The sequence below is a fragment of the Mizuhopecten yessoensis genome, unplaced genomic scaffold (assembly GCF_002113885.1).
Source record: "Mizuhopecten yessoensis strain PY_sf001 unplaced genomic scaffold, ASM211388v2 scaffold10989_2, whole genome shotgun sequence".
In the NCBI taxonomy this organism is placed as follows: Eukaryota; Metazoa; Mollusca; class Bivalvia; order Pectinida; family Pectinidae; genus Mizuhopecten; species Mizuhopecten yessoensis.
Genome location: NW_018408823.1, coordinates 113,057 through 125,290, shown reverse-complemented (window position 1 = coordinate 125,290; position 12,234 = coordinate 113,057). Strand labels below are relative to the sequence as shown.

The following is a 12,234-nucleotide window of genomic DNA, read 5'->3' as shown; positions in this document are numbered from 1 at the left end:
AATTGGACTAATAGTTTGTTTGTTTGTTTGATTTTGTTTAACGTCCTATTAACAGCTAAGGTCATTTAAGGACGGCCTCCCCTGGTTGCAAGATGCATGCGTGTAGTGTATGTGTGTGTATATTGGGAGGCTGCGATATGTGTGGACTAATAGCGTTTTAAAGAAAATGTTGACAGATGGACGGTCATTGTGCCATGGCATAAGCTCTTTCCAGGCAGGTGAGCTAAACAATTTTGTGTCCACTAACCCTACCTACCCTAGATTTTTGTGCCGACCCTGAAGTATTTTATTGGCATTAATTGATATGCATTGTTGAAGTCGGAACTCTTGCTCTATGTAAGCACAGGGGTGTAAAAAATGTCTTCAGAGCACCTGCCCCGGGCAAGTAGACCTTACAATCCACTTGCCCGTGTATAATGTATGCATAGACAAAATACAGATGTTTGAAAATAAACACCTTTCATGAAATATTTTTCGATTTTTTTCTCTCTCATTAATTGCAACTATTGTAATATAAATTATTACTATTAAATTGCAGTGATGGATTATTTATCTCTCATTTCTGTGTGTAAGATAGAGCTGCCCAGGATAAGAAAGAGTGTAGGAAACTTCTAAATTACAGGTGAAACGTCACTGACAATGGCTCAACAATGACACAACGTCTATGCTAAATCTCGCTGATAGAAAAATGGATATTTTCTTAAAGGTAGCCAGTCCAAATGCATTTTTATGGTTTCTGAGCTTATTCTGGTGGTTGGAATTTGAGAAAAATACTCTTTCATGCCCAAGGGCATAGGCAAGGGAAATTTCACCCTCAGGATTTTCAAATTTGATGAAACCTTCTGGTTTTACCAAATTTGAAAACCCCTCGGGTAGAATGTCCCTATCCTACACACCTGGGCATGAAAGAGTCTATGATATTCCTCTTTTTTTTTTACAATGTATTATTATTTACAATATATACTGTGGTTATTTTTTACACCCTTGAAGCATACCTAGTAAAAATGTCTACAAAAATAAAATAAATATATTTAGACAACTCTTTATAAAATACCAAACACCAGATTCCACTGTCAAGGGTTTATTTGTAAGCTGTACAAAGAACGTTTAACGTGGTCCAGCTGGGGCGCCGCCGCCGCCACCACCACCACCGCCGCCGCCTCCGCCGCCGCCACCACCGCCTCCACCAGCGCCGCCGCCACCTCCAGCGGCTCCACCTGGCCTCGGGGCATTCCCATCCTGTCAAAAACAAGCATATGTATTTATTTGTAAGAAGTTTCTTTTTCTTTAGAATTTATTGCATGGAAAATACTTCTGGTGCTGAATTCTTAAAGACTGCTGAAAACCATTCTGAATTTCAGAACTGGATCAAAATTGAATATGATCGGGTACTCAGAGCTCAAAATTGTCTACACAATTACAGTATATATGTACATCATCACCAATGTGTGATTACAGTATATATCTACATGATCACCAATGTGTGATTACAGTATATATATGTACATGATCACCAATGTGTGAATACAGTATATATCTACATCATCACCAATGTGTGATTACAGTATATATGTACATGACCACCAATGTGTGATTACAGTATATATGTACATCATCACCAATGTGTGATTACAATATATATGTACATGATCACCAATGTGTGATAACAGTATATATATACATGATCACAAATGTTATTTTAGAATCTTTGTAAAGACGTCATGTAAATACCACTCTTTTATTTGTTCAATTATGTGCACATTGCTTGTTAAATGTATGAAAGTGATTGCAAGCCTTTGTTGTTTGTTTTCACAATTACAACCATTACTATTATCCATATATGTTGTAAAGCGCCTTAAGAGTAATTTTACAAATTATATCGGGCTCTATATAAATGTTGTATATTATTATTATGTGTGATTACAGTATATATGTACAGGATCACAAATGATGTATCTCAGAACTATGAATACAGCACTGTTCCTGTTACTACAGTATATATGTACAGGATCAAAAATGATGTATCTCAGAGCTATGAATCAGCACTGTTCCTGATACTACAGTATATATGTACAGGATCACAAATGATGCATCTCAGAGCTATGAATACAGCGCTGTTCCGGTTACTACAGTATATATGTACAGGATCACAAATGATGTGTCTCAGAGCTATGAATACAGCACTGTTCCTGTTACTACAGTATATATGTACAGAATCAAGATGTATCTCAGAGCTATGAATACAGACAGCACTGTTCCTGTTACAACAATTCATATTATCAGTCCTCAGCTGTAGCTTTTTACAAACTTGCATAAATGAACTTGGTGAAGGAAACTGTCTCACCATATTTTTTAGATAATTGCTCTGGAGCAAAATTATAATATAATGTATAGATATTATATAAATGTCCTTGGAAATACAACCGCCTGTTTGGTATTGTCATACAAGCATTGGAAAATTAAAGATAGGGTTTGCCTCATCCCAGGTTAATGAACAGCAAGGTGTTTTTGTATATGTTAGATACTGTAGCTCTGAGCTCTCGTGTGACAAACTTACAAAATCTGTTTCATGTTGGTTCATCAGGTCCAACATATTAACAGCCTTAACAATAGATTATGGCCAGGCCTCCAAGTATGCAACGTCGGTATAATTTTTATACTTCAAGTGGTTGAGTAAACTAGGGAAGTTTTCCTAACCAAGAATGTTTTACCTGACTAAAGTTTTTGCACTATATTACACAGGTATTAAAACCTTAAGACAGGAAAACAAGTTTGTATAAACTTTTCGTGTTTAGTTTTAATTTCATTTTAATCTCCCTGAATTTCAGATATTCGGGATTCATTACTTCAACCATGTATAAGTGTTTTGAGCAATGCAATGCCTATTTCATTTGTAATTTTATATTATCAAACCAGAATCGTTCCAGATTCTCGCATCATTTGGCACAAATTAGATACAAACTTTAGCAGCCGAAGCTTTGTTCACCGATCGCTAACACCAGAAATTGTAACGAGAATGAAAGTGCTCTATATTGAATGCACATAGTAGCGCAAAAATGTACTGACTACGTGTCCTACAATATATGGAGACCAAACTTCTACAAACTCAGTCAACCGTTTCCTACTGAAGACTTCAACGGTTGAAAAAGTTCTGCGTGTTGAAGAATTTGTTCACCGATCGTTAAAACCTGATTTTGTAACGAGAGTGAAAGTGCTCTAAATTAAATGCACAAAAGTTTATAAAGTATGTGTCCTACAATACAAACTGCTATAAACTTGGTCAACTGTTTCCTTCTAAAGACTTCAAATTCAACAGTTGAAAAAGATCTTTGTGTTGAAGAATTTACACAGATACCCATATACACAGATTTTATTCGAACTATATGAATATCGGTGAGAACACTTACCCTCATGGGCCTGAAGCGGAGTGGGGGGGTCCTGTCTTTGCGTGCCTCACGGGATCTGTTCCTCACCACCTTGGAGTGGATGGCACATGACACACAGTACAGTAGCTTAGCATACAGCTTGGGGAGGGCGTACACTGAAACCAAGAGCATCACAACAGTTTATAGTGCTGTCAACCTATCTATTGCCCTTAACCCTTTCACCCCTTTGTAACTTTAGTAGACTCGACCATGCATTGACCTAGATGAGTCCATTATGGTCAACAGTGGTGAAAGGGTTAAAACAAGTATTATTAGCTTATTGTGATATTTAAAACAAGTACAGAAACAAATCATATGATGATCAACAAGTATTATTTTGGGTTAAAAAATAATGGGTAAATTGATAATCAGACCAATTCAAGCAAAACAAACACTTTGTAATTTTCAATACTAAATAGAAATGGTGATTGTCTAATTAATGATGGACAGCTTGCCATGGTCATTTGAAATATTGATAAGCTAATTAAATGATTCATAGATGTTAAACTGTTTAATAGTATATCTTTGTTCTAGTTTTACGATTTTCTGTTTATTTTTGAGCAGTAGGCTCACGTTGCAGGCAGATTGTTGCTAAGTCCTACTAGCCTAAGCTGTATTTAATATGATTTATACCTTGAAAATTTTCCTTAGACTTATAGTAAGTATACAACTATACTTGGAAGAGAGTTAGCACACTATATATGGTCTCTTAACTCTGATATTGACTTGGACACCTTACTATGGGGAAACCAGTCCTTGAATTATCAACAAAATGCAGAGATTTTCATTCCGGTGCAGAAATAAATTGTTCCTAGTAAACAGTTCGAGTGAATTTCAGTTTTTGAATATCAAGCTATCATTGAAATGTAACTGTACTTTGCATATTTTAAAAGTAATGATTGAATAAAACAAGTTTATTAATGAGCAACATTCGTTAAATTATTTAAATATTCCATTATTTACTTGTTTAATTGTATGTTTAAAATATCACTCATATCAATGCATGCTGACCAAGGGAGATAACTTAGATAAGCTGTAAGCTTGCTGCCAGATCCCTATTTCAGTATGTATTTTGTACAGGTATCGCTGTCTAACTGAATAAAGTATTGTTTAAACTAGAGTTAGAAAAGGATTTTGGAGGTGCTGAGTGTGTTCGAGGTAAATGTATTACAATTAAAAAGATGTTGACTCGTGAAAGGCATGAAGATACCATGTACTGTTTTTATGTAATTGTGAGACATGAAGATACCATATACTGTTTTTTATTTAAGTTGGACTATACAGAAGATTCTCTATACAATTACAGGTATGCTGTATTATGGACTGATGTAATTACATATTACAATCCATATATATGAAAAAAATGGGAATAAAAATGTTGGTAAACCAACACAATTATCCCGCACAGAGATCCAACGTCCTACAGGCAATGGTCTGTGGTCTGTGGGGTACAGGAATCCGAGGTGGATACCACAAGGGTATTCAAACAGAGCTCCATCCAAGAGTTATAAATTCAATAAAATAAACGAAGGAGCATCAACACCGAGGATTCCGTTACGGTCGACGTTTATTGTCGACATGTTTTGCTAGGCCTACTAACACATGTCGACAGTAACCACTAGGAGATACCTTTCTCTTATTCCACTCATTTTGTTGTAAGATTAACACATGTGTTATAAGATTAGCACATGTGTTATAAGATTAGCACATGTGTTATAAGATTAGCACATGTGTTGTAAGATTAGCACATGTGTTATAAGATTAACACATGTTATAAGATTAACACATGTGTTGTAAGATAAGCACATGTGTTAATCTTATAAGATTAACACATGTGTTATAAGATTAGCACATGTGTTGTAAGATTAGCAAATGTGTTATAAGATTAACACATGTGTTATAAGATTAACACATGTGGTTAAGTGATTTTACGAGTGGTTCAAACCTATTACAAGTGGTTTTGTGATATTACGAGTGGTTCAAACCTATTACAAGTGGTTTTGGGATATTACGAGAAGTTTTCAGTGAACAGAACCCTAGGTGTTGATGCTCCTTCGTTTAAAAATGAAAATGTTGGATCATTGACTTTATAAAGTTACCATCGTATACACTGGCGTCGGAGATGTCACGGACGGCAGCAGCCTCCACGATATTCCTGATCACAAATTTCTTGATGGCCTTATCCTTGGGGACACATCTGGCACAGTTTGTACAGCGGACATGCTTCGTGTGACCACGACCCTTCTTACTACGTCCGTTATTACGCCTTTTCGACGTCTGAAATTAAAGGAAGAAATAAGGAAAATATCAATTATTAGAACGGAACTAATAGTTTATTTTTTAAACAGCTTTTCAACTTGTACCGCTTTTACAGCAGCCTAGTACAAATTTACACAACAACAGACATTTTCTATTGTCTTGACAAGGCCCAGTCATAAATCTTTGGAGTATTTTGACAATGCAATACTTATAAAACACAAATATATAGAGGATCTGTCATAACTTTCCCTTCATTTAGATTGATGATACAAGTTTTGGATTTTTCATGTCTGGCGAGCAAATATGAAAAATCCAAATGGAGTATCATAAATCTAATATGAAGGGGAAACGAATGACAGATTCTTTTGATCATATAATAGAAAGTAAACTATAGTTGTGATATGAAATGAATATTTTGCACTTGGCCGCCTCTTAAACGATAAAAATTGCATCCGCTTCACAATGACGTGACGTCACATTGATTGTTCCTATTCGATTGTGGGGTCATTTCCAGAGTGATATTACACGATACATAAACATAATTTATGTGATGGCTTTACGACACTGCATAACATGGTATCCATATGATAAATATATATGTAGAGGATCTAAACATATAAATTTTCTTAGAAGAAAAAAATGCAATGAGTTTTTAAGGACCAATTTTTTACTCCAAATACAACACTTCCCACCTCCCTTACTGGACCTAACATTTTAATACACTAGATTATGACAGAATGCTTGAGGGAAAAGCCACAATGCACAAGTTTACAAATAAATTTGGATTATATGATTTATAATTAAATTATATTATCTAATTATACCATTATAAAATAAAGCCAACACAATGTATACCCTAAAACTGACCACATGATCATATATGTACGGCATATCTTGTTGAAACTCGATGATTATTTTCACCAAAGTCTTGCGGGCGACTGTGGGAATTCTACAGGTACATTTTGTATGTGACTGTGGGAATTCTACAGGTACATTTTGGGTGAAAATATTTTCAAAACTCCCACAATAGCTGATGCCAGATTTAGGGAACATATTCCTGTGGTTTACAAAGCAGTAGATAGCTCACTATAAACAGGCGACCTTTGACAATGTTGAGATTTTTCTGTGCTCCGTGCACTGTAAGGATATACATTAAACAAAGATGTTTGACTGGTGTCATTCTAGCACTTTTTTTTATACCATAGCAGGGGATTTCAAACTTGAAAGGAAATATTGATTTTTTTTTAATACTTTAATAATGAACCATATATCCCAACCTCTGAATTGGAAGTGTTCAAATGTGTCTTCAGGGGTGAATGAGTTCTAATTGGGGGTGGAAAGTAACCTAGCCCGAGTGACCTCGGACTGACCTTTGACAGATAGAGTGACCTCTGGCTCTGACCTTTGACAGATAGAGTGACCTCTGGCTCTGACCTTTGACAGATAGATGTCTGGTGTGGGGCCCGAGTGCACTACTATGTGAAAATGGAGTTTTCCGACACTGTTTGGCATCGCTAAGTTTTGAGGTGCTGACAGCAAAAATCTGATATTTTTGTTTTGGCACATGTATAGGTAATATATCAATTAAGTTATAAATCAGTGATCGGTGGCCAGGTCGCGATTATATAATCAAATTGTAATCACAGTAATATCATGACAATATGCATGTCTGTCAGCCATGTGACAGCAACATTCTGTGCTCCGTGCACTGTAAGGATATTATACATTAAACAAAGATGTTTGACTGGTGTGCGCACATGTTAACAAGAAAGAAACTCAATTATCCGTGTCATGCGACTTATTTATGTACAAATTGTCCGACATTGATGACAACACGAGTTCTACCTGTTATTCAGTAGTTAAATGCTGTCGATGCGCAAATAGATCAAGTTTAAGTGAGTTTCGCGAGGCTATTATTGCTTCGCTGATAGCCAACTTTGATCAATAATTACACAAGTTCAGTACAGGGTTCGAACTATCACTAGACAGAAAATTATTATTTTTATTGTTCAAACAGTGTTCAAACTATCCGCCTATTCGAACTGACCGGAGATTTACCGTACCTCACATATATTGATAAATTGGCCAAGCATAATCAACAAAAAAGGCATTCTTGAATTTTTCTAAATAATATACATTTGTTGGATCTGGAACAGGCAGTTTGTTTATAAGTCATTAAAGTGAAATTTGCATAATCTACAAAATGGCGTTGCTCAGGTGTGCGGTTTTGGATTTTAAAATATTCATTGATAGATATGCGAGGTGTGTGTTGTGTAATAGCTATAGCAGGGGTTGACACTAACTTTTAATAGGTGGTGGACCGCAGGTCCACCTGCTCTCTTGATCTGGTGGACCTGGTTAATTTCTGGTGGACCTGAATAATATTCTCAGATCTGGGGCCCTATGCGCCCCGGTCGACGAGCGTAGCGAGGAGTGGGGGGTGGGTTCGGGAGGGGGTAGCCCCCTCCTGAATAAGAGGGGGGTACGGGGGTCCTCCCCCGAAATTTTTTAAAAGCTAGATGCAAAATCCTGGCATCTGAGGGTTTTAAACAAATAATGAAGGTTTTTTAATTTTCTGTAAAATACTTGTTTTTTCTCCTTATTTTTTATTTTTTTCCATTTATGAACAAGTTTTAGTAAATGACACAGAAACATGAAACAATTTTCTCCTTGTTTATTATTTTTTACATAGCTCCCATCCAAAGGTGTTTGAAATTCTGACTGTAAATTGAGATAAAGATCATATGAAAAAATAAGGATAAAATAATATACTTTTTTATAGTATTATACCTTTTTTATATGATCTTTATCTCAATATACAGTCAGAATGTTAAAATCATTTGCCCCAACAGTAATCTTTACGTATTTTGTTGCACCTCTATTCAATCCTTCCTGGACATTTCGGAAAGATCTTCTGAGTGCAGCATACCCTACATTTCATTAAGTTTGTGTCAGTATTATTATTGAGCCATGTAAACGATTTTTCCATGACTCCTGAAAGGATATCATCCTTTTTGTTGCCCATACAAACTTTGTGTTGTTTTTGTTCTGTTGAAGTTTTTAACTTTTTTTTGCAAGTGGTTGTAAACCAAGCCATTTAAAAATCGCGACACAGGCGATACGGTACTAGTCTAGTACAGATACTAAGTGAATCGACGGACACGATCACCTAAACGATATACGCTAGAATACGATAGAAATTAAAACGTAACACGAAATTGTGAGGCTAAGTTTACCTTCATTTACCGGTTGACCACCGTGATCGTGACGTCATCGTCATTTTAGTGCTTACAATAGCGGCAAACTATACCACAAGCGACTCAAACGCTGAAAGGATTCCGACTTACCGCAAGCGGATTCACGCACTTCACTCGTCCAAGAATGATAACGACAACTTTTAGCGGTTTAACAACACGAAAATACGATACATTTTTTAACCAGATGGGATTTTACGGCTCGCTGGCGAAGTAAATAAAGTCTTTATTAATATATTTCTGAACAACATTCTCAAATATATATACACTTATCAAGTAATATGTGGTGGACCGGCGGTCTACCAGCTTTGGAGATTAAGTGGACCGTCCAAGATTTTGGTGGACCCGGTCCTCCGGTCTACCGTTAGTGTCGATCCCTGTATAGACTGTCAAAATGTCTAAGGCTGGTATCAGCTTAGGGCAAGAGGAAACTCCGGCTATAACTAGTAACCTTGCCATCTTTTAGCAATATAGCCTAAAAGATATGCTTGAATTTTAGCAATTTTGGTACCGGGTTGTGTCAGTATTTCAGAATAGGATGTCTTAGTACTTTTTTTGTAAAAACTCAAATTGTCAGAAATCTTGAAAATATAAAGTTAGCAACAACAAAAACTCAAATTTGTCTATATCTCTACTGGTATCTATCTATATGTTAAACTCCACAGAGACCAAAACGGCTTCAATGTACTGTAAATTGCTCTTTGGGTTGCTGACACCCACCCACACACAATTCATAACATCTTATTTATTTCAATCTTATTTAGCAGTAAGTTACCAGAACCTCTTGTTTTAGCATCAAACTAAGCATTTAGTGTCCGTCATATTCCTTATACGAGGTGCACGGGTTTTGCCAGGTATTAATCATGTTGGGAAAATGACCCTGTACTGTCCACATTTTGGTTTTCATTTTCCAAGCATTCTTATGTTTCGATAAAGTCATCATCTGTCAACATTCAGGAAAAGATCATCCTCGTTATAAAGAATTCAGAATACATGAATAACAAAAATTTGAAATTATATACGTGTTTTTAGTATTGCTATAGCCTATATAAATATAACGTTATACAACTGTAAAAACGGAGGACATTTTTCGTATCATGATCTTTTTTCCCAATGTACGGTATCTTTTTCCGAAACTGTGGACACACCGATGATATTTTCCTTATTTCTGCTCAGGGGCCCCTCCCCAATATAGTTGGCAAAACCCTTAAACCGTCGTATAAACCAGGAAAATGTCGAGCAACACGTGTCTTGGAGACTCCAACGAACGGGCATATATCGGCTCTAATTCGATATTATAGGAAGTCTGAAAGCATAAAACCAGAATCGACGGTATTCTGAAGTGATTGGACCCTACATAGAACTAGTTATTATCATTTTGATAGTCAAAAATTGACTTTAATCACAATTCTTCCAGAGCGCACATGGTGTACCACTCACCATCTTGACGATTTCGGCGGAAGAGGATGATATCATTGCGCCGTTATATGAGAATGTATAAATAAATAATAAGACACAAAAAGGAAATATGTGTATAAAGATTCTCTTAGAAAAATCGTTAAATAGATGGTTTTATGAATAAATGCTTATGAAATAAGTGGAATAGACGTTAAATGAGACTATGATGAGGCACTATTTTTAATAAAGCAGCGACGCCTATAACCACATTAACGGTAGACAACTCCCAACAGCTAGGAGTCACACCACTATTATAATTCATATCTGTTCAGGTAAAACAGGCATGTTATTACAAGATATCACAATTTAGAATAAAACATATAATTAAGATCACAATGCAGCTTGTAAATAAAAAAGGAATATTTTGTATTAAGACTGAGAATAATAATAGATCTATCATAATAAATGGTTTCTGAATTCAATCCTTGACATATATCACAGAGTATAAAAAGCTAAAACAAAGTCTGATACACTGTAAAAAAAACAGATGTTACTATAAAATGAGACAGACTATTTTAAGTATATGCAGGTAGATATAAATAGGTCGCATAATAGGAGTGGTGAGTACCATTTACCTAGGATTACACATAAAAGCCACAAAGTGGCTTATTTCCAATGGGGTCCTTTAAAAATGGAAGAAGAAAAGAAGTAAAAAATAAGAAAATCAATTCAGATAGCACAGAAAAGGATATGTGTGTATCATATTAGATAATTGATCGGTAGAATTGGATTTCCATTTATATAGAAAAAAATACAACATACAAAATTATTATTATTTATAGTGGCAGACAGCTTCTTATAGTAGCAAACTATAAAATATTGTTACATAGTTATTTCAAAGATATCAAAATAAAACAAACTAAATATACTGACAGATCTTTGCATTACTGCTTATATAAAGGCATGAACAAAAAAAGAAGTTTGAAATGATTGTGCAATGCCGCAAGTCAAGCCATCGCACAGGTCTATATATGTATTTTGTGACAGAGAATGAAGAGGTAATACATGCATGTGTGCTCAATAGTAGACAAAGAGATCATCAACTTCATTTTTTGCTTGAAGCACAAGGTGTTTTTTTAGCATTGGTTTTGAATTTATGTTTGTTTTTGATATTTATGATATGATCCGGTAAAGAGTTCTAATCTTAAATTAGCAACCGAAAAGAAAAAAAGTAGATGTTTCTGTACCCTTGACGTTTTTAATAGCGACATTTGAATTTCGGGATCTAGTACCGTATGTGTTATTGTTTTTGGTGAAAAATTCATGCATATACTGAGGGCATTTCTCATTAAAGATGTTAAACGCATGATTTAAACGAAGTTGACGAACTCTTCCCTCTGCATTGAGCATACTATTTTTTGTAGTTCAGTAAAGGTAATTCTTGTCCTGTTATTTAAGTTAAGAATAAAACGGACAATTTTATTTTGGGTAATTTGAAACTTTTTTATGTAATTTAGAAAGACCCTCATACCAAGATGAATTAACAGGCATAATCGAAATGACATTGTATGAGAGCTGAACATAGAGTTTTTCGTGATTTTTGGGATAGACAGTTATTATTTCTGTAAAGGAATTTTAGTCTTTGATTGATTTTTTTGTATGACATTGGAGACAATTTCTTCTCCAGATAAAAATCTGTCAATCATCACCCCAAGATATTTTACAGCCGAGTGAGATTTAACAATTTGACCTTTGCAAGAAACCTGAAATTTATCCTTGGCCGTTTGAATTAATTTTCTTTTTGGACCAAAAAGGGTACTTTCTGTTTTTCCCAGATGTAATGATAATTTATTGTCAATTAAAGCCAATCATGACAGGATTCCAAAATCAAGGAGAGT

The 12,234-nt window shown here is 35.3% G+C and overlaps 1 protein-coding gene across 1 annotated transcript; it reads right to left on the bottom strand.

Annotated features, from left to right (window-relative positions):
• Positions 1–1,065: 1,065 nt before the first annotated feature.
• On the bottom strand, positions 1,066–10,433 carry LOC110464467 (40S ribosomal protein S26-like). The gene is made up of 4 exons (XM_021519702.1): positions 10,379–10,433; positions 5,525–5,702; positions 3,408–3,541; positions 1,066–1,239 (listed from the first exon to the last, which is right to left on the bottom strand). The coding sequence occupies exons 1-4, from the start codon at positions 10,412–10,414 to the stop codon at positions 1,108–1,110; spliced, it is 480 nt and encodes a 159-aa protein (XP_021375377.1). The 5' UTR covers positions 10,415–10,433; the 3' UTR covers positions 1,066–1,107.
• Positions 10,434–12,234: the final 1,801 nt, after the last annotated feature.